At 38.0% G+C, this 22,781-nt stretch overlaps 1 protein-coding gene across 3 annotated transcripts; it reads left to right on the forward strand.

Annotated features, from left to right (window-relative positions):
- Positions 1–1,129: 1,129 nt before the first annotated feature.
- On the forward strand, positions 1,130–22,064 carry LOC110056404 (soluble guanylate cyclase 88E-like). Of its 3 annotated transcripts, none has more exons than XM_089278049.1 (10): positions 1,130–1,408; positions 11,883–12,702; positions 14,409–14,770; positions 15,930–16,059; positions 16,233–16,379; positions 18,403–18,549; positions 19,181–19,340; positions 19,880–19,989; positions 20,438–20,527; positions 21,268–22,064. In XM_089278049.1, exons 2-10 carry the CDS (start codon positions 11,908–11,910, stop codon positions 21,358–21,360), a joined length of 2,034 nt encoding a protein of 677 aa, XP_089134175.1. In that variant the 5' UTR covers positions 1,130–1,408; positions 11,883–11,907; the 3' UTR covers positions 21,361–22,064. The 3 variants fall into 3 exon arrangements, with proteins under 3 accessions (XP_089134175.1, XP_089134176.1, XP_020618532.2); XM_020762873.2 differs by lacking the exon at positions 1,130–1,408 and adding an exon at positions 11,308–11,798; XM_089278050.1 differs by lacking the exons at positions 1,130–1,408; positions 19,880–19,989; positions 20,438–20,527; positions 21,268–22,064 and adding an exon at positions 11,306–11,798 and having other exon boundaries at positions 19,181–19,563.
- The last annotated feature ends 717 nt before the right edge of the window (positions 22,065–22,781 follow it).

Below are 22,781 nucleotides of genomic sequence, written 5' to 3' on the forward strand. Positions count from 1 at the left end.
TGTATTGCCGTATTTGTTTTGGAATGTCATTCTCAAAAAAAGGACAACGACAACTGAACAAATGCGATCAAAATTGAAAGGACATACATTTTGTTTTGATTTTGTCCGCATGGGTTACTCAGATCGAATAATAAAATTTAATTCAATCAAGTTTACAATCACTCATTGCGTAAAGTGGTATTAACATATGTAAACCAAATTCATCCACCAGTTGTATAGAGTGGTCTGAAGAATGCCTGGTAATTTGATTCGAGATTGATTTGTACATGTATAATGGTAAGTGGCACTGTGATATGTGAATTTCTAGTTTGCTTGAACGGACTTCTACGGTAGGTATCACCTGCCGAGATAACAATAGACATATATTATTTTTAACTCAGTTCTGAAAAAGGATGCAGCCTTAATAGAAAAACCCAATTAAAACAATTGCTCCCTCTGCCATTTATCTGGCGAATTTTACGTTTTGACGGGGACTCACGCAGCCTGAACCTTGGCAAAGACAGCGCCTTTTAAGACGTTTTTAGAAACGTTGTTTATCTCTAAAAGAGAAGCTCAGCATCAGATGAATAATAATTCAGTACGAAACAGATGCTGGACTTTTTATCAGTAGTAAACGTCGCAAAAAGATTACACATGAATAAATTCATCTTAAGAAGCCACAGAGAGACGCTCGTAGACTTGAACGTGAGTGTTAATTTTGGAACCATATGTACTTAATAAGACCCTGCTTTTCTGTTACTCCACGTTATCAACTTTTTAGTAGAAATTGCGAACTGTTAAAGTTTGTCGCAATACATTTTGTATTCAGACAATGTTTTCTTAGTTTCTGTCAAGAGACAATAATAGTCTCGTGTTTCTGTATAAAATACAAAGGCTAGCTTTTAAATTCACATAACTACTTTCATTTGATGCCACATCAAAACGGTAAGTAATCGTGTTCTGTTTCAAGAATAACCTCAAAAGAAAAAGTCGACGCCATTCTTTCTTTACTGCCAAATTGGTCCAGTGGTAAAAAGATTATCATTTCCGCTGCATGGTTTATTAAGCCAATATATAATGTAAATACATAATGACTGGACTGGACCAGCTCTCGTTCATTTTGTTTGATCGACAGAACTGTTTCGTGAGAGTGTTTCCCTCTGGTCTGGATCTAGGTGACAACGAGAACTATTCCAGTCCACTTTCTTTAGACGAAGCTCCATACCTGTCGAGCACTCTCTAGGGCAACGCGGACCATATATTCTGAAAAGACATAATATGTATAAAGTGACTGATGATTGTCGAATGATTGTCACGTGCGCAAGCTAACAAACGGACCGCATCATGTATGACTTAAATATGATATTTTTTATTCGCAGTCCTTCCCATACGCAAGCGCTTCTGTGAAAAAAATTATAATCATATCAAGGTAAGAGAATTTTAATTGTTAATATATTAAGACTGACAGTAATTCTATTTGAAATTTTCTATTAGAACTTTGAAAGTTTATCCGAAGACTCGTATTAGTTGTTGTTAGGTAGGTTCTTATGTAAATCACACTTAAGATTGTGGATGAAACCGTTTTCGTTTAATATCTGCAATTTAAGTTGCTGTTTTTTATAAAATATTTTTCTTCCTTGAGAGTTCGGAATCTATTTCCCACTTTTTACGTACGCGTCCAATTATGCCTTTACTATCTTTGCTGTGAATATATAAGCTTAAATGAACAGGTTTTCATGTTCGTGTACATGTTATCGGAAAATAAAAAATCAGATCTTGAATAATAATCAGCACGGAAACAAAGATAAGATCTAAGTAAGATCTCGATCGTCGCTTGGCAGAAACGTATAACATTAACGGGAAATAAGAAAAAAACTTAAGTGGGTGCTTTTGTATTAAACTTGAATAAGACAAGTGGATCGATGGCAAACATGTTGGAAGAGATTGAGTTGCTGCCGACCGAAAGTTATTCCTTTCAGTGCTCATGCAATGTCTTCTAGGCAATGTGACGCAATCACGGGAAAAAATGCAGTCGCTTGCCGTGAAAACGTGAGTTTGTTTAAATTGCGTATTTATCAATTTAGAATTATACTATGGTTTAATTCTGAATTGTTTTATTGATGTACAGTGAGAGATATATGTATGCGTATTATGCAATATGTAATGCAAATAAGTGATATCATCATTCATTCGACCCATTTTTTTCTTCTCATTCATTTGCCAAGAGACCACCACGTGACCAGTAAGTAACTGACTGCAAATAATGCTCTGCTCAAGCATAAAAACGTCTAAATGTGTTTTGCTGCAAATATTGTTGGGCTCGCGCGTTTTTGTAACCACGTTCCTGTGTGAAAATGACAGATAGCTTCCTCTGAGCTGTCAGAGAGTGTCGGAGAATAGCAGAGGGATGAAAATGATAAAACAATTGATTGAATGATAAAACAATTATTAAACTCGGTTATCGCAAGAGAAATCGTGATTTGTAAGTGTCTTGCAGATAAATTATTTGTTTCAGTCTTTGGCTTCGGCAACTGATTGATCTGCTCGCCACTGACAGATCACAATATTTTTCGCAACCTCGTCCAATTTAATTGAATTGCTGTAGGCAATCCTTCAACACATGGAGGTATTTTGCATGAAGTCGTGTATTATTAGGCATTATTATATGGCTTTGTCTCACAAGGACTAGCGAATTCACGAATTTGATTGGCTGAAATCGGTATTGAAAGCGGTCTAGATTTTCCCATATAGAACGGCGTCTAGACCAGTTACATTTTGCGGTGAAAAAGTTGCAAAATAAAATGCAAAAATATTGACTATTTTCTCCTAACAATGTTTATTTGTGGAAGTGCCAAAAAGCCTGATTAGAAAAAAGTAAAGAGCAAACTTTGGCAGAATTAAGTTCGCCTCATAGCTGTTCGTGAGCAAAATGTCAGTTAGTATAAACCAGTTACATTAAGCGAATTAAATTGTCAGTTGTTGTTTGCCATATAATGAACATCTTATTGACCGAGCTTAGTCGGTCAGTATGAGAGAATCTTGACCTGGGTCGTGTGCACAGACCTCACTGCGTTCGGTCTGTACTCACGACCTCAGTCAGGATTCTCCCATATAGACCTCCTGCTCGGTTAATAAGAGCTAAGGACGAACTGAATGAATGAATGAATGAATGAATGAATGAACAACCGAAAAAGTTACATGGAAGAGCCACTCATGTGAATTGACCAAGTGCAAATTGTTTAATCACGTGACAACAGATGGTCAAAAATGGCGGGAAGATCATAGCCCCTGTCTCTGTTCAGTGTTGTGCGTTGACGTCTGATATGGTTGGCCTCCTTGATTTTCCTTTTGATATCTAAGAATCTTGACTCCTTCCCAGTCGATCTCGTGGTTGGCCTGAGACTGGTGTTCCCGGATTGCAGATGTTGTTTGTTTCTGATGTTCACCCAGTCGTTTCTCCAGAGTTCTCGCTGTCTCGCCAATGTAATGCTCTCCGCAATCGTTGCATGCGATGTCGTACACCACGTCCGTCTTCTTTTCAGTTGGTGTCCTGTCTTTTGGATGGACTAAGATGGACCTCAGCGTGTTGTAAGGCCTGTGGTATTTTTGACCATCTGTTGTCACGTGATTAAACAATTTGCATTCACGTGACAACGTGAGCTCACTTTAATCGCTGATGAAGACTGTGCGATACAGTCGAAAGCTTCGTTTACGATTTTTCAGACCTTGTGACAAGAATAATTGTTCGTTTTTTCTCTTTTTTTTTTTTGTTTTGCTGTGCCTCTGACAATGCATAACCTGCCGTCTATACCGGCGATAATGAGATATTTCGTTCGCATGCGTGAAACTGTATCAATTGCAACAGTATCCTCGACACTCACAAATAATCCCATGTATGTAGAGAGGGAAGATGGAGCCATAGAAGTCTTTATTTTTATTTCTTTGCTTTTCTGGCCAGGCTGTACAATTCTTCTTTGACTATTGTCCATAACGAGAGTAACCGATTGACTAGCTTGGTTATCGTTGTACTTCTTTGTTTACATGCACCAGTAATATAACTGCCGTCAACTGATTAGATATCACAGGAAAAAATCTTACTAACCTGCAAGGTGCACGTGAAAGAACTGTTTTGGCAAAAACCTACTAAACTACAAACTCACAAAACGAAAAAATATAAAAACACGTGAGATTCCCTCGGGAGAATGACACGTGACGTGACGTCACTCAAACCGGAAACGAAACGGTAAACACAAGTAAATTGCACCCTGAATGCAAAATAGTTACGTTTGGTTAAAAATTATTATAGTCTGACCAATTTGATTTCCCTTTTCACAGAAATACTGCAGACCCACCACGGTTCACTCCTCTAAAATAACGACTTTTCATATCAAATTACCCCACATGAATTAATATTGGAAGCCATCAAATTTGTGTTTCATACTGATATATGTAGTACATTACTTACAAAAATGTTCGGACGTCTTAATTCCGACGTTTAATTTTCGGACACTTTTTATCTCATTTCAGACAAGTTTACGCCTACAAAACACGAACTAGACTGAAGCAGCAAGGTTTTAGAGATATACCGAGGAGAAAATGACACAAATTCTATCAAGCCGTTACGTATCTCAAGCAATGTTTCAACTAGAGTTCGCCTCATAAAGCAGCTTTAGAGCTACTTTTAAAGTAGGATAGCTGAATTTTCACTCTTTTGTCTCACCGTGGAGTCACTTTAAGAAGTAGATCGCGACGTTCCGACTGCTATACTGCTAGTATTCATCAGGCAGTGAGGTCAATTGCTGCGTGTTGCTATTTGTAGCACCTTGGCTCGCTGCTATTGGTGCATTTCGATCCTCATTATTATTCCGACTTTGTGACGCTGTTCCCTCATAAGTCCGCATTCTAACTGAACGGCTGTTGTGTTTTCCTGATTGTAGGTATCCATGCTTCAGGAATTTCGATTCCACTATCTCTGTCGATGTTATTTGGATGAAGTCTTGTATGGATAGCTTCTTTGACCCTTCGTGTGTACCAGTGAGGGTCACGATAAATAAACTTGACTTTGTCCCAAATGGGAACATGACCCACCTCGTTGGCGTGTTCTGAAAGTGCGGAGGTTTGTTTACGAGCAAGCCGTATGTCTCTGTCATGTTCTTTTATCCTCTCTAGCATAGTTCTCCCTGTTTCTCCGATATACACTTTGCAGCATTCGCAAGGAATCTTATAAGCAACACCGTCTTGTTTTGTTGGTTCAAGCGTGTCTTTAGGTCGCACTAAGTAGGACCTAAGAGTTGTATCAGCCTTAATATGCTATCTTACACCACGATGAATAATGTACACGTATTTAATGACATACTTTTAAAGTTTTATACTGTACTGTCAATATCTCGGACGCTAAAAAAATTCGGACGAGTTTAATTTCGGAAAACCTTTTTTGTCCGAAATTTTTTTGCAAGTAATGTTACTTCTTAATCTGGTCAAAGTTTAATTTTGTACATATATCCTTTTTGGTGAACGTAGCGCGAGAAATAACTTTGAGCGCACTGTAAATGAGATGATGGCTGGTGGCGAGCATACTGCTCAAGCTTTCGTTTGGTTTATGCGCTCTGCTCGCATTTCTTGTTTATAACCATGTTTTATTTTTCCTTGGAAAACGAACAAGTAAGCGAACTTCTTGGCCGCGTACAAGTTCGCGGAACTTACAGACAAAGGCTTTGGAAATTAAAACCGCGACCGGGCTCTATCTAACACAGCTACATTTGGTTATTGCAATCCATAAGCATAAAAATTACAATTTTTTACAGTTAGGATGATAAAACTATGCAAAATCGAGCTTTTGTCGGGATGCACTGCACGGCAACCGGAATACACTGCACGGCGTCCACAATGCATTGCGTGGCAACCAGAATACACATTGTGCTCTGGTGGCTCTTCGCTTTGAGACAAATAGACAAGCCACGAAGGGCAAACTGTCATCAGCCTTCTTTTCTGCGATCTTCGAAATTCAGGAAATTTTGGACCATTGGGCCTGATGACAGCTTGAACGGTGGGGAAAAAATAGATTGATCAACTACGGTTCGACCGTAGACAAGTTACACTGTAAACTTGAAAGTGCGTTTTCCGATAGTTTTGTACTTTTACAGATGCTTGTGTAGCAGCCGCTCAAACAACTTACATCGTAAATGTTTTTGTGAGTCACGATAGGAAATAATTGATAAACTCAAATTAACGGTTAACAAGTTACGCTATTGGTCTAAAAGTGCGTCTTATGATATGCTTTTGTTGTTTCCTACTTGTGCAGCAGGCTGCCATGTGCTTCTTGCTGCATAATACGTACTCTCTAACTTCGGCGGCCGTGCGGCTTTGCAAGGTTCCATGTATTCGCGCTGAAATGTTACAACAATTTTGAGAACTTAAATCGTACGAGCTTTCAAGTATACAACTAAAATTCTAAAGTTCATGCAAAATGCAAAATAAACCAAATTAACCACAGCAATTTCAACCGTTGAGCTACACTAGTCTACTATCCCAATTTTCCCATTCATAAAAAGTGTTCAGAATTCAATTGTTAAGGAAATTCTTTGTCATCGGATTCCCAAAGAAACACTGTAAATTAGAGTTCCTGTGAATTTTATTACCGTACAGTGTATGCAGGGTGAAACGGAGTACGTGACGAGGAAAAAGTTTGTCTCCGTAGGAGTGAGGCTAAAGACTAAGACCTAAAGAGTAAGATTAAACCTTCGCTGTTTTGCCGCCAGGGTAGCAATTTCATTTCAAATTACGATTCGTTTCAAAGACGTCAGAAATCACTTTTTCTTGCTGTTTGGATTGGTGTACTCGCGCGTTACGTCTCGTCAATTTTAAATTTAATTTAAGGTAAGGTACATAATCAACTACCCGTGAATTAAGTTTTAGGCGGCAGTTTACTTTAAGTGCTCGCGGCAAAACTTCGTAAGTCATCGCAACAAACTTGTTTAGCTAAATTTCGCTTGCAAACTCTCTGTTTCAACATCTGCGGATTTTTTAGTTAGGTCAAGGATGGTGAGGAAATCTTCAAAATCGAATGCTGAAACTGAAAACTTTTCTTTTTTGTCAGAAAAGAGAATTTCGTCTTTGCAAGCAAGCAAACACGATAGCAGAAGAACGGCAGTCTTCTCTTCTTTTTACAGGCTTGCAGAAGTCGACATTTATCAATTGTGCAGATTTGCATGTATTGCGTAGTTTTAATTACGTCTGCTCTCGCGTCAGGTTTTCCTAACAACATCTACTTGCTGTCGATTCTTAATTGTTCAATGGTTTGATTACATCACAACGTCGTAGTATAAAAGTGAAGTCTTACGCTTTATGACCAGGAAACACAGAACACGTCTCGCCGATTTCTGTAAAATGAATAAAACCAAACTTGCCCGGCAACAATTTGCAGAAAGCAACAGTTAGTTTCCAGACGCTGCGCTTTGTTTTAATCGATTATTCTGTGTTTACTTTTTAAGAAGTCACAATCATATATATATACGTTTTCTCCACCGTTTCATATGCGACGTCACAACGACAGCTACCGCGCCACATGCAAACATGGAAATGCTCTCTAATGAAAATGAAGCCATTTCACTGCCGTTCTTATGATTTTTCCAGGGAGGCCCCGGCGTCCTGGCCTCATTGCGTTGGAGGTATTCTAAAAAACGTGTCAAAAAACAACAACAACAACAACAACAGCATTGTTGAGTTGTATACACGGGCAAATTACTTGTCAATTTGTCTCATATGGATGGTTCTTAGTGTCCAAAAAAAAAACTGTTGAAAGAGAAAAATCCTTTTTAATTGCTAAAATTAATCGAATCAATGTGCAGAACGAAATTGGTAACATTTAATTCCATTTACTTTTACATGAAAGATGATCATTTTAAGCAAGTTTCGTAACTGCAGATTCTAATCTCTTGTTCGCTATTTCCATGGTTATCTGAAGGAACATCAGAAAGGAATGTGGTGATCGAAATTTGATTACAAAAACAAACAAGGCATGCCAAGCTAATTAATTTTTCGGTTACGCAAGGGCAGTTACAAAACATTTCGTTAGCTGTTATGAGATCACTATGTTTCGTGTGTTAAGTTAGATTAAAATCGAGGCTACAAGTACAGAACCCCGTTACACTAGCCTTTTTCTGTCATTGAACAAGCAGTAAACTGGATTTAGCAGCCGGTATTCTAACCGGTTTTATGACTGCTATTTCAAGGGTATTTATCTCCTAATTTAGTACACTCGCGTGAGCAGCTGTTTATTGACCAATCGTGTAGTCCAGATACAATAGAGATATTCACTGACTTCTTGCCCTTGTTCGTTTGTGGCCCACTAATGAATTGGGAAAAAAAATAGACGATGTTATTATTTCGTAATTAGGAAGGAACAAGGTTAATCAGTAATATTTTTACTGTTTGTTTTATTCTTCTGGACCATTCGTTGAACTAATGGATTGCGTAACCGTCAGTTTATCTGGACCTCGCAAGGAGTAGATTAAGGGATTAAGTCTTGCCATTATAATAATAATAACAAAAAAAAAAAAAGAAAAGAAAGAAAAACGTTTTGCCTGAAAACAACGAGGTTTGCAAGCAAGATCACGGAAAGCAGTGTTATAATTAATTAAATTACAAAAAGTGTTCAATTCAACGGCGTCTTTAGACATGCAGTCGTATATCGTACTGTACAGTCTGTTTATTGCCCTGCTAGTCAGTATATTAAGCTCCAAGTTAAGGTAGAGATACAGGTCACGCAGCTGATATCTTAATTCTTTTATCTGCATTCACTGTTGATAAAAAGCTGAAGAACCGGTACGGTAGGAAGTTATATTTAGACGCGAGGGTTGTGAATTAAGGCATGATTTCGTGGCGTAAGTCGAGAATGCCATTCACAAAGGCTACGAACGCATGTACCTTATTATAAATTTTATGAACGGTTTATCTTTACTAAATACCTGAACATTGTTTATGCTATGTTTTCTTGAGGAGTGAACATTTCTTCAATGTGTTTTAGCAACACTTCGACCTTGGCCACGAAAGTTTAGCTTGAATTGAAAGAGCAATTTCAATAGTTTGTTTAATTAAAGACATAAAAGAAACATAATCAGTAAAATGTTTCACAGCCTTGACAAGACACTCGTGCAAAACCTATCAGATTTCAAGTCTATCTGCCTAGAACAATTAAACTGTATTTAGCTCAGTACAATAGACTACTGGACTCTAATTAACTGCTACACGGATTTACGGTAAGTCCTTTGCATTTTTCAATATCTTACCTTTAATTGGGAAAGCAAGAACTCGTCTAAAGCAAATGATGTGACTTAAAGGGTATGGAAATGACAAAGTGACACTATTTCTTTTGACATAAAATGCACATACTTGTTCAATGTCATACCATGTGCGTTAGTCAGAATTCTGCAAAGATTTCTGTCAGCGGGAACGACAAAGTGCGCAGTTTTCGATCGACGCTGTTGAACACGAGACATTCTAAGAGAGCTTACGCGTCACCCTTAAGTCAAATATTGAAATTCAGCGACACAACTTTTTAAAACCGACCGCAAAATGATGCCGTCAAGGCGATGTGAAAATGGTTATCCAAGCGCAATGGACTGAGTTTACGTCACAACTTCCTGGCTCAGCTAAAGCACGCAATCAAAGTTCACTTTTCAACTACATTAGCTGTTGTAAACATACCGATCTATATGCTCATCTACCTTCCTTCTTTAATTTAAATTGTTCCTTGATCTCCCTTGACCGGTCCACAATCGTTAAAAGGTGATCTAAAGGGTCAGCCTAAAGCAGGAAACTTCTCGATAGAATTTTATACACCAGCGCACAGTCTATTTTTTCTAGAATAATGCTCTCTAAGAGTAAACATCAGGCATTTATTTTACAGCATTATCATCAGCAGCATTATCTCTTCAAAGCAGAAAATCATCACCCGCCTCATCCCGCCTGGGAATTTAGAGTCCTCTCTCTACTTTAAGAATTACTTATAGATTATATCGTTTCCCTCCGTAAAAATAGCAGCAGTTGTCCCGAGACAAGTTCATGGATTGATCAAAAAAACGGGTATAGACGTCAATAGCTATTTCAGCTGGCTACCAGTCCTCTTCAGGTTTACTGGAATTAATTTTGATTTGTCACGGTAGAAGACTTGTTGAACTCCAGCCGAAATATTACAGCTTTGCAATAGATCCGATTAAGGGTAAGAGACTTAAACTCCCATGTAGGTCTCATTCTCAAGGAAATCCCTCTTATATTCAGATAAAACATACAGTTCTTCGTAACTAGCGGTGTACCATTATGCGCGGGGGATGTTTTTTGAAGGATGAAATTGTAATGTCGCTTGGGATATAGACTTGACTGCAATTCTCGTCACAGGATTGGCCGATCTCTCTAGACCCTCCTGAGATTACCAGAGCCTGGAATGACCTGGAAATAACTTGAGAGGGATTGCATGGGGATTTACTCTCTTCATCTTGGACGAAGCTGCTATTGGGCAATCGTTTTTGCCATAGAAGATTTTGTCTGTTAATAATATTTGAAACTTCTATAGCCCAAATCGCATTTAATGATCAAATTCGTGTTACATCCACGGTCTTTTTCTTGTCCTTAAAACGTTTTTAGGGGCCGAGTAATTAAAACTGGAACTTGAACTTTTGACCTCCGGACGCACTAGTGCTAATCGTGCTCTAATCAATCTCAGTTAAAAGCAAAGAAAATGATTGATTGCTTTACTTGCGCACGTCAGTTTCAAATGATACAGGAGTGGCAATAGGCTCAAACGCACTTTCACTCCTCGATCCGCCGTCCGCTGTCCGTTCCACTCTAATTTTCCAGAATCCCACCTTGGACAAGTGATCGCCGGATATATGAGTACGCTAGTAGTAAGGAATAAAAAGTTAAATATTTTCATTACAAGCTAATGCACAAAGCACAAGTGGCTCAAGATTAAAGAATGTAAACAAAAAAATGGCTCAGACAATGTTGGCTTTAGCTTGGTCTCGTTTGTCAGTGTTCATGACAAACAAATTATTAATATAAATGACATAGACCGGACGATGGAAAAAATGGAGATTGGGCGAAGGTGAAGGTTATTGAAAGGTGCCAAATTTTCCGTTCGATCTCAAAAGTGCATTAAAAAAAAAAAAAAAGCACTCGCGTGCAAAAGAGTTGAAATAGCGTCGGAGTTTTTATGAAGAACTAGTAAAAGCGGTTTTCTTTGATCGAAAATTCGATTCCCGTGCATAAATGGCCATCATTAAACGGCAGCTGCTAATTTAAATTAGCAAATTTAGTTGAAATAATGTTGAATGACATGCTAATTACGGTATACTCGAGACTTCTAATGCATCGGGCGCTAAAGGCCGGTCAAGACAACCACGAAAGCTCTGAAGTGGCCTAAGCGTAACTGATATTCTAATTTAACCTGTCGAAATTGTTCATGCCTGAGTGTAATATTTCACTAGTTGTCCTGTATAGTCAACTAGTATGTATTATTTATGCAAAAAATGGAAAATGTATCTACTTGAGCTAACTTGCAAAGTTTATCAGTTCTGACGTCACATGTTAACGACAAAAATTTACGTAACCTCTCAAGCGAGAATACAATAAGCAAACCATAAATACCATGTCTTTTATCGCTTCGTTTAAATTGAACAACACTTTTTGTTCGCTGCGATCACTAATGTGCACGACTGTTAAACGGCTCGGCTAAACCGATCCGTTTCAGCTTTGGCGTAAACGCCGGAACTGATAACAAAACGAATCCATTTGCCTAACTGACAAGGACCATCGTGAAAACGGTTTGTTTTAAATTGATTAAAAACAAATCCATTTTCTAATTCAAGGCGGCGTTGGCTGATCGTTGTTATTGTTTTTGTTTGCAGCGAGATGAGGCGCACATAGGACATTATGTATGGCATGCTTCTGGAGAGCGTCGAACATTTCCTCAAAGAGAAATACGGCGAAAAAACCTGGAATTTGATTCGCTCTCGCGCGGGAGTTAAAAACCACGTATTTGTCACACACGAACGATATCCTGACCATCTCATTCTAGATATCGCTTCTGCTGCTGCGGAGGTAATTGGGAAACAAACTAAAATGACCCCAGATGATTTCATTGAATTCTTTGGTGCTTGCTTCGTGAAATTTTTCAGCAACTACGGCTACGATAGGATCATAAAAGTGAGTGGAAGATACTTCAGAGATTTTCTGGATGGAATCGATAACTTACACGAACACATGCGATTCGCTTATCCAAAGCTTATGTCACCGACATTTTTTTGTTCGGAAGAAACAAGCACAGGATTGTTATTACAGTACAAATCCAAACGACGGGGATTTCTGCGCTACGTTATGGGGCAAATCCTGGAAGTTGCGAGAACGTTTTACGGCATCACAGTGGAAATGAAGGTTCTTAGAAATAATTCAACTGAAACCGGTTGTCATGTTGTTTACCAACTCAGTTTCAACAACTCTGCATTTAAACCGCCTTCTCCGGATGCCATGTCTGTTCATCAAAATCGCGATTTAACTTGTGAAGCTTTCTTCCGTATCATGCCTTTCAGCTTCGTCGTGACACCAAACATGAAAATTCTCATGACCGGGGAGGCTTTATCGTCAACGCTGGGCAACGTTTTAATCGGGAACCGCGTGGATTCAGTGTTTACGCTGAGGCGACCACGGCGCGAATTTTCGTGGGAAAACGTGAGTGGATAAATTTGTAAACGCAATACTAGTTCGCATAATCCTAGCTATAATTGAATTGTTTTCGGCATCGACCAGTTTGCATGACAGCAAACGTTGCCAAGGGCTATATTTTGCTCCCGCAAACATGAACGACCCACTTATCTGTTTGATCAACTCATCATCAACTCATCATCAACCCATCAACTCGTCAATTTCCAACATTCAGTCAAACTTTTTTTGTTTCATTTTGCATCGAAATATATTTTTTGTGCTGACATTTCATGTTAAAACACTAGCCAACAGAGTTATATATTGGTACTCAAAAAAAGGTGTCATTTTAATTTAAATGGAAATTTTACCTGATTGGAATTATGGAATCTAATTTTGCACCAGGCTGAGGCTTATCCGATTTACAATAAACATGAACTATTCTGTAGGTATATACTGCATGCACTTTATTGAAGGTGATCAAAGCAAACATGAAAAGCATCGCAGGTGAAATCTTCATTACACCTTTTACTACCGTGAAATTTGTCTTCTTCAATTTTAAAGGATTATTTGGTTTTCTTTCTAATCTCACTTAAGCTGTTGTTTTGTCAATTTTGTTTTGTTTTTATTGTGTATTTTGGTTTTTGTCTTCTGGAAAACAAATAATGAAAATGGTCAGTGTGAAACGCACACTGCGGACTGCAGACTGCACTGACTGCAAATCGGGGTAAAATGCAGACTGAGGGTAAAATGCAAAATGCAGACTACAGATTTTTTAAGTAAATATGGTGTTATTTCCATTATCGAGTGCTAACCGTAAACAGGGTTATTCAGGCTAACCGTGGTGAAAATCTACCCACCGGTTAGCCTGAATATCACTCAGGTTAGCCTGAATAACCCTCCGGTTAGCCTGAATGTCACTCAGGTTAACCTGAATATCACTCAGGTTAACCTGAATAACCCTCCGGTTAGACTGTTTACGCGGTTAGCTCTCAATGATGAAAATGGTAACATGATTCAGTTAAAAGTTTGTAGTCTGCATTTTACCCCTGGTCTGCAGTCTGCATTTTACCCTGGTCTCGGTCTTCATTTTACCCCCGGTCCGTAGTCAGCGTTCTTCAGTCACCGACTGAATCATTCAGAATGAAAGCAGCATTATGGGGATGGAAACTACAGTGTAGACGCGAAATAAGTTTTCATGAAGGGAAATATAATTTTCCGTAAAATTTTGATACCGAGAACTTAAGATATCGATCAGGTAAAAGATATAGCTCTTCTACTGATGAAATTTAATATTAGCTCAGTAAGAATCGCTATGCCGATGAAAAAAATGAATGGATAAATAAATCCCTAGCACTTTCCGTCATCACATTTCTTTTTTTTTTTATTTTGAATGGTAAAGCTGAAAACCTATTTAATTTGTTGTTTACATTTCTCAGTTTAATGTTCAAAATGTGCAGAAGTTCCTATTCTTTATTTTTTTTCCCCCTTTTTTTGTTTTTTTTTTTCTTTCCTGAATTCCTTCTCTTCACCTTTTAAATATCCAATCTATTTACCTTTTCTTTTTCTCTATTTTCTTTATTATATGTATTCCTGTTTTTGGTGTCAGCATGGTTTAGGAAATAGCCTCTGACTTAATGCTTTAGGCACCATTTTTTGCTCGAATTTGGTGGAAGAAAACTACGTACACTTTCTTATTAATCTAGGTCTGAGTATATTTCTATTTTCCCATTTAGATTAAATCATGGAATGTAATCTGCGAGCTGGTTGCTAAGCTACCCTGTGTGAAGAACCACTGTCTTAAAAAGCCGCTCCTAAGGTCTGTGAAATCAGTTGGTAAATTAGATCTTATTAAGCCAAACGAAGCTAATCATAAAATGGAGCTGCGAACAATTCTAGAGGAAAATGGGCGGCAAATAAGCCTTACGGGCCACCGGAAGTCGAGACGACACAGCGACATTGTTGAAAGAAATGGTGCTTTGGTGACTAGATTGAGTGGTTATGATTACTCAGCAAAAGTCATGAAACCTCTTCATCTGAAAGGCCAGATGAAGTACCTGAAGAGATACGACATGGTGTTGTTCGTCTGCTCACCCATGTAAGTAGTGTAATTAATTAAATTGCCGCTCGCTCTCCCCTGTAGGGCCGGGTCGGGTGTCTTACAACTGAATTAACGGGACATTGATAAGAGGAATTGAAAAGGTATACAGACATATGATTTACTGTGTGCTTCTGGCATTTACAGGGGAAAATATAATATCCTTGGCACTTATGATTCCTTTTCACGCGGTTTAGTTCTTTACATACTTCAGCGAGAGAGAGATTTTATTGATCGTCGTATTCCGTGCAAATGACGTAATATTGGGTCTGTTGTGATTTTTTAATGGTGCCTGATATTTTTACAACCTGAAAGAAACTCGTGCTTCAAAGTCAAGTGTTTTAAGTTACCTGCCAGTCCGTTGTTAACGTTGCTCAACAAACAGTCTACAACGAATGAATCTTTGAGAGGCATGTATTCTATGGGCTAAATTTCTCACTAAATCTTCATGCAACACAATCAACCAATCAATCGATTTGATTGATTATTGATTGATTATTCGATTAATCGGTTGGTCGGAAAGAAAACTCAAACAATCAATCGACTTTATTTATACGCGGTAAAATTTAAAGCTGTAATAGCTCGGGGAGATTTTGTGTAACTAAAGGTTAAAAAAGGTAAATAGTGAGGAGCGTTCAATAATAATAACAATAATAATTACTAATTATTATTTCGAATTACAAATTTCCATAATGTGTTAAAAACTAAAATATTTACTGCCAAAATTACTTTAAAATATTAATTGTAATTTTGAAAAATTGTTTTACACAATGGAGCCTCAATAAGCTCTTCATAATTATTGACCATAATCAAATGCCTTTCTGTGGCATCATAGTTTTTCGAGAGAAATAGTTATGAAGCCCGGTAAACATCAAAGAAGCAGACAAAGATGCCAAGATTTATGCTGGATTGCGCTCATACACTATGCATGAATTACGTGGCCAAAACGTTTCTATTGGTTAGTTCCTCAGTGCGGAGTAAACCACTATTGTGTTTTGTACGCGGTCAAGGCCAAAAAAGCGAACAAAAACTTACAACAAAGAAATTTGTCAGGTTTCAAACCATTCCCCTCTATTAACTATGGTGGTGCCATTTCTTTATTTCTGATTTTGTGCTTGTTTTCAGCCTTGACTATTTATTCATTAATTCATGTTTTCAGGATAAGCAGTGTAGAGGAAATGGCTCGCACTGGAATGTACATGAGCGACCTTGGAATGTATGACTCTTCACAAGAGATGGTTCTTTCTGGAATCCAACCTCTCCCGGAACTTGAGTATGCTCGTGATCAGGTATAGATTCAAAGCAAAAATATTTAGATTTAGTTAAGCCTAAAAGCAGAGCTCCTGGGCCGGGCTGTTTAAGCCTGATTAAGGTAATGCAGAATAATCGACAGAACTACACATTTATGAGGTATGAACCTATTTTTTTTTTTTTTTTTTTTTTTTTTTTTTTAATCTCACAGCTTTTAGATCGAGGAAAAACTCTGGAGGAAAATTTAGAAAAACTTGACCAAGAGAGGCGGAGGAGTGAGGAGCTGTTATATCGTATGATGCCCAAAGCTGTAGCTGATGAACTAAGAGATGGAAGGAAAGCTGTTGAAACATGCGAGGTACTGTGAAGGAGGTTTAACTTATTTACTTTCTGTACTTTTGTTTGCTTCGTCAATGATTAACGTCGGCATTAGTTGTTGCTGTCTACTTTCAGTTAGCTTTCGTGTGACTTAACGATTAGCGGACAGTTACACTCTAAAGTGCTGCCCTTTTAAGCCCTGGCCAAGTGGACTCACAAGTAGATCCAAGTTGAAGGCCCTACGGGCACTTGCGTTGACTTTCGATAACTTGCGCTCACTTTGGTCGAGATCAAATTTGTACGCAAGTCAACGCAAGTTTTTCATCATTTGGCCACCCAACCCAAATCAACGCAAGTTGAGTGACGTCCATTAACCTATTATTAGCCAATGAAATACAGGATACGTGTGCCTCCAAATGGTATTTTTTGCGACTTGAATGTACTTGCAAGAAAACTTGCGAGTCCGTTTGGCCACCCTACACAAGTTTCTAGGCAAGGTCAACTTGCGGCTACTTACGACTACTTCGGAGTCCGTTTGGCCAGGGCTTTAGTGCTGGCGATGACCTTAAGCAAAAACATATATGTAAGAAGACACCTCTACGTATGCCGTCAAAACTACTGTTTAAGCGTGGGTTTTACTACGACCTAACCACAAGCACAAGCATGATGCATACCGGTTGTGAGGACGCCCACAACACGAGCGTAAGCACGTTGGAAAGCGCAGAATAGATAAATACCTTATTTTCGGTTCCATACCTCCGCGAAACATTAAAGCAAGATGTCGGACGATGTTTGTGCTTATGCTTATGTTTACTCACACAAGAGCAGGCCTCAAACTGACAAAATGGTGAATCACTAAGGTTTTAGAAATGCAAACCGTGCGCTTTGTGAGATGCTTTTTACGGGTACGCACGATTGAGCGATCTTCTGTCTTCAGTGGAGAATGAGAAAGAAAAACCCGTCCAGCATCGAAAAAAATATCCATGCGTAAATAACATGGCTAGTAAAACAAGTCATTTGCTGAGCAAATTTAGTGATTTCCAACAAAAAAAACAAATACCATTTGAATCTGTAGTCGTTCGCTGTAAGCTCGCTGTGAGAATCATTTTACCCCGTAGTGATCATCAATCATTCAGCGGTTTATTGGTAGCTGTAATGAACTTTTTATCACGAATAATTAATCACCTGCACGTTGGCAAAGTGGAAAGGTTTCAGGCGGGTAATCTGAAGTTGGCGGATTGAGGTCGGCCGTTTGTATCTTGGTGTGGGACTTTTGTTTGTTCCTTTTCCCCCGAGCTACTAACTGATGGTTTGCGTTTATGTGGGTATTGGAAAATAGAAATGTTCAAACCATAAGAGTGAAGTGATGTAATAATAAAAGAAAATAAGACGGTGTGAAAGTGAAACACTTCTCGAGCGAAAAATTGTCGCACATGATTTTTGATAAAGTTTGGTTTAAACCCGCCGTTAAAGCGGTCGACGGATCGAAACACACCTTTGTTGTACACCAAATAGTCTTTAATTTGGGAACGCTTGTTCTACTCCAAACACGACAGGTCAGTTCATCGCTTTGGCCGACCATTTTGTTTACAATGGTCAGGAAAATTTTGCCCCGCTGACGAAATGTCCTGGTCAGCGGAATTACCACCAAAAAATCTATTGACCGCTGACCGAGCCAGTGAATTATTTCTTCCCAACAATAACTGCTGTAACTCTCTCTAGCCATGCTACCACTCGTTAAAAAGGAGAAAAGAAAAAAACAGAAAAGATACCCGCTGTATGATTATAGTTTACGACAAGCCTACATAATAAAAATAAATGAATATAAATGAATAAATAAATGAATAAGTAAATAAATAAATAAACAACTTTCCCCTAGCATCAAAGTTACTTGTTGTAAAGGTTGAATGATAGCGGGGATACTCTACCATGGCAACCATTTGCGACGTCCCATGTATCATGCCGTGATGTACCAAAGCCTGGAAGGTCTGAATTATTGCAGGTCATCATCTAGTACGAAGTGTGCCATTTTCAGCTTTCATTCATTTTTGCTTTGATTTCAGCATTTTGAGAGTGTAACCATTATGTTTAGCTACTTGGATGGTTTTGATCATATCTGCGCCAACGTAACCCCGATGGAAGTCGTTAACCTGGTCAACAAGATGTTTTTAACTTTTGACAAACTGAGTGAGAAGCACGATGTTTACAAGGTAAGCAGTTTAACAGAAAAAATAAACCGCTACGTTACGATAATTATATGAGCTTTGAGTCAGTGTTTAGAGACAGCATTAAGCTGTATTCTTGACTTTGCTCTTGAAACATCCATCAACAGCAGACCCTTTTATACTACTTACACTGACTGCAGTCTCCTTCAAAGTATAAATATAGGGCATTGGAAATCAAAGTTACAACATTACGATGGCTACAGTTTTCACTTTTTTTCTGAGTGGATCTGTATACGTAAAAAACATCTTCAACACAACATCGTGTAACTAGCAGGACACTTTTCGGAAAAGGACCACACAGCTTAACAAATCATCCACGTGAATGCTTGGTAAAGACAGCCATCTTCCATGTATGTAACGATACCGTGCTTCAGTTACATTTAAACTGAAGGAAATGCTGGACGTATGCATTACGTTTCAAGACGTGAACTGGTATTGCGCTGCTAAAGAATAAAACACTCACAGAAATGCACTTAGACATTTCTCTTTGAATAGTTAAAAATCAGACAGCTGTACAGCTAAATTGTTGTTGTTTTTTTTTCTTTTTAAAGGAAAATTTTTATAACCAAATTTTCACAATCACTAACAAATATTGATGACATTATATTGTGCTTAGTTTGAGACCCTTGGCGATGCTCAATATATGGTGGTCAATGGTGTTCCGGTCAGGAAGGACCGACACGTGGAGCCCGTAGCTGCAATGGCTCTAGATATTCTAGAATCTGTAAAGGAACTCAAAGATCCCACTTCCGAGACACCACTAACTGTTACAATAGGTACGCGAGTATTTATTCAAGTTTACCATACGCAGGGACTTGATTGAGGGAATCAACGAATTTGAAAAGGGTTGGCCCCTTGGGTGTGATTTCTTGAAGGATCTTGTGAAGAAATAGAAGGAACGTTGACTTAGAGATCACCTTAAAAAAGGTTCAACATACTTGTTTAACGGTGTGGCCCTGTTGAAGAGGAATCTTTAAATGCAGAAAATGACTTGTCCCCGGCGTTGGGCAAAATAAAGGCTGTAATGACGAGGTTCTTCCGTAATTCAAAATTCAGTCAAAAACACATGCTACCAGTTTGCCTAAGTCAGATACTAACAACGAACATTCGTTTTTGTCATTTCTAACAATATGGGTTAAAGTTTGTTGAGACACCAAGAGTCTGTGTCCCTGGGGCTGCGAGTAACTTTACATCTTAGTTTTACTGTTGTATGTGCCACTTTTGATCAAAGTAATTTGCCCAATGTCAATCAAAGTGTCTGTCAGTTTCTCTGAGTAAAAGTCTGATCCTTAACTGGATTTTTTTTTTGTGGTAGGAATGCACTTGGGTCCAGTAGCGGCGGGTCTTGTGGGAGAGAAAATGCCACAATATTGCTTGTTTGGTGATAGTGTAAACATTGCGGCGAGACTCAGAACTACCTCTTTGGTAGGTGCCATTAGCTCATTAGCTATTCAATTACATGTGAATTTTTTTTAAGCACTGAAGACTACTTCATTAAAAACCTAAGTGTTTTACATTTACCACGTCCGTTACTCGACCGTTATCAGTTAGCTAAAAAAGAACTTATTGATCACCATACTTGAGAGTAGCGCAGCAAGCATTCATCAACACCTGTGGGGCCATTAGATAAACCAGCATTTTTTCATATACACTTAGAAGCCAGCCAACACACTTGGTGGTCTTTCAACTAGGAAACAATACGACGGAAACACTCGTGTTATCAAAATTGTAATGATGCCAACTTGACGCCTTTACCTACATCTAGTAGGAGTATTAGTTTTTACAATTTTTGGATTAACCCTGTACCCAGGAGGAGTCAGTTTGGATTAATTTAATTTAGTTTATAAAGCTCTGAAGTTTGATTTTTCAACAGCCCATGAGGATTCATATAAGCGAAAGCTGTAACGAATGTTTGAAAGGGACAGATTTCGAGACAGAATTTCGTGGATTAATAGAACTCAAGGTATTATAGAATGAATTGATAGTACCTTATTTTGAAAAGAAACACTACAGAAGAGCTATATAATATAGGAACTTAATAGAAGATGTTGTTGAATAATAGTTATCTACAGAAACAGTTTTTAGAAAGGCTCCTGGACAGTTTTCTATAAAACGTGTTTTCTTTTGCACATTGCGCCAAATAAATCTATGTTACTATCTACAAGGTCTGTCTAACTCGCTCCAATCTAAGGTATCTTTATTATAATTATTGTTGCTGTTTTTTTTTTTTTTTTTTTACAAAAATTAACTGACTTCGCAGTCTGGTAAAGTGGGAATAACGTTCGACGGAGATGAACTTGCTGATAAGTTGTGAAATGAAAGACTATTTAAGTGTCGATGGTATTAACCTTGAAAAAAACTAATTGGGGACACTATTTAAATATTAAAATATACCTTAGCTACATAAAATTAAAACTATTTACAATTTAATTCGAAACAAAAACCCTTCATAAATGAATAAAATATACCTTTCTGCAATATGTATTGCAGAAAAGGAGAGCTATTTCCAAAAACTAATAGAAATAGCCAAGAGATCCACCACAAATATAAATCTTTCTCAGTAGGAAACCATCGCAGAAATTCTTAACTGGGTTACGTAGTATGTGGTATAATGATAAATTTTTAATAAATATGTAATCATAATTGATTTACAAGAACTATGGCTGGTTGTTTCTTAATTTACAAAGTGATTTGCATCTTTAGGGCAAGGGGAGCACAAGGACCTACTGGCTGGTGGGAAAGAAACAAAAATCTCAAAGCCAATCATTAGACTTCAAGGAAATTACCTCCAGCTGACATCTGGAAGAATTGAACTTTAGTTACGGGATTAAGTAGTAATGTCTTTATCTTATGTAATTGAGGATCATAGATTTCCTCTTGTCTTTAATTATCTCTGCAAATGTGATCCCTATCACAATAATGCCAGCTAGCTTAGCATTTGGGTTAAAGTTGTTGACTCTGATGGGTTGCGATTTAATTCAATATTCATTTCAAACTTGTGTTAGCAAACTGCCTTTCACCACGACGAAGATCGCTTTCACTGTACTTTTATTTTTCCGCATTTTTAACACTTGAATTTTTTCCCTTCCCTATGAGTCATGAAGATACATGAAACCGGCATACTAAAATAATCTTATCGTCAGCCGATAGATCCTCGACAGAAACACTCTATTGTTTAAATAGATAGTGAGTAGCGTAGCCAATCAGAGAACGCCATTCGTGATAGAACGCTAGTACACTTATACTAACAATAATTATAGATAGTTTTTTTTTCTTAATACATACGTACATTCCTTACTCAAATCCACGCCGTTCATATTTATTACATTGCTAAAAGACGCCCAGGGAAAGGGAAAGAAAAGGTTGTAAGTATATTCTTACTGAAATTTTAGAGTCAATTGAAATGTAAATAAAGTTTGCAATGGGGTGATTGTCACTTGTAACAAGATGTTTGATTTTTTTTTAGTAAGTAACAAATAAAGAATATTTGTTGATGTAAAGTTGCTTAGCGAATCAACCTTAGCATACCTTAGACCCAGACGTTAGATTCTCAGAGAATAACTGAGGTATTTTCATTTGCATGCTTGTAAAATCGAAGATCTAAATAACGAATCGCAGGTTGCAAGGTTTTTCGATGGAAGATAACGAAAAACCTAAACAATAAGTATAGCATAAAAGCACAATTACACTTCATTTCGTTATATCGTATTCTTAGATTTGGAAACCGTTTTATTTTCCCTGATTAGGTCGATGGAAATACTTCAAGTTAATTACACCAGTGACACATACAAATTGTCTCCATGGCCGCACTCCCGAGCTTTACATGAGTACCTGTTTGGTGCGTGTGGCCTCGAAGCTTGTGGATGCGCAAAGACGGTCCCATGTCTATATGTATGTTGGGTAATTAAAGTAAAGCAATAATATTTTAAGAGGTGAAACCACTCAACGCAGAAACTGCAGGGAGCCACATCTTTGGTTTAAAGCACCCATGAGTATTGCCAGAGTAACTGTGGTTTAATGCACACATGAGCACTACCAAAATAACTGTACAGTGAAGTGGGAGACACTTTTTCAACGAAAATACGTAACGCGGTGTAGTTAAACGTGTGCTTCAAAATGATACTCGTCTTTTCAATTAATCAAGGAGTGTTTATTTCTGGTGATGTCGGAAATCGTACTAACTCTGACTTGTTGCGCCAACGTTCGGTCCCTATTGA

Source organism: Orbicella faveolata, unplaced genomic scaffold, assembly GCF_042242905.1.
Source record: "Orbicella faveolata isolate gen_17 unplaced genomic scaffold, um_ofav_v1 contig_46, whole genome shotgun sequence".
NCBI lineage: Eukaryota > Metazoa > Cnidaria > Anthozoa > Scleractinia > Merulinidae > Orbicella > Orbicella faveolata.

Coding starts and splice junctions, on each gene's coding strand:
- LOC110056404 (XM_089278049.1), top strand. CDS start 11,908: ATGTATGGCATGCTTCTGGAGAGCGTCGAACATTTCCTCAAAGAGAAA. Junction 12,703..14,408: donor GCGAATTTTCGTGGGAAAAC/GTGAGTGGATAA, acceptor TTTCCCATTTAG/ATTAAATCATGGAATGTAAT. Junction 16,060..16,232: donor TTGAGTATGCTCGTGATCAG/GTATAGATTCAA, acceptor TTAATCTCACAG/CTTTTAGATCGAGGAAAAAC.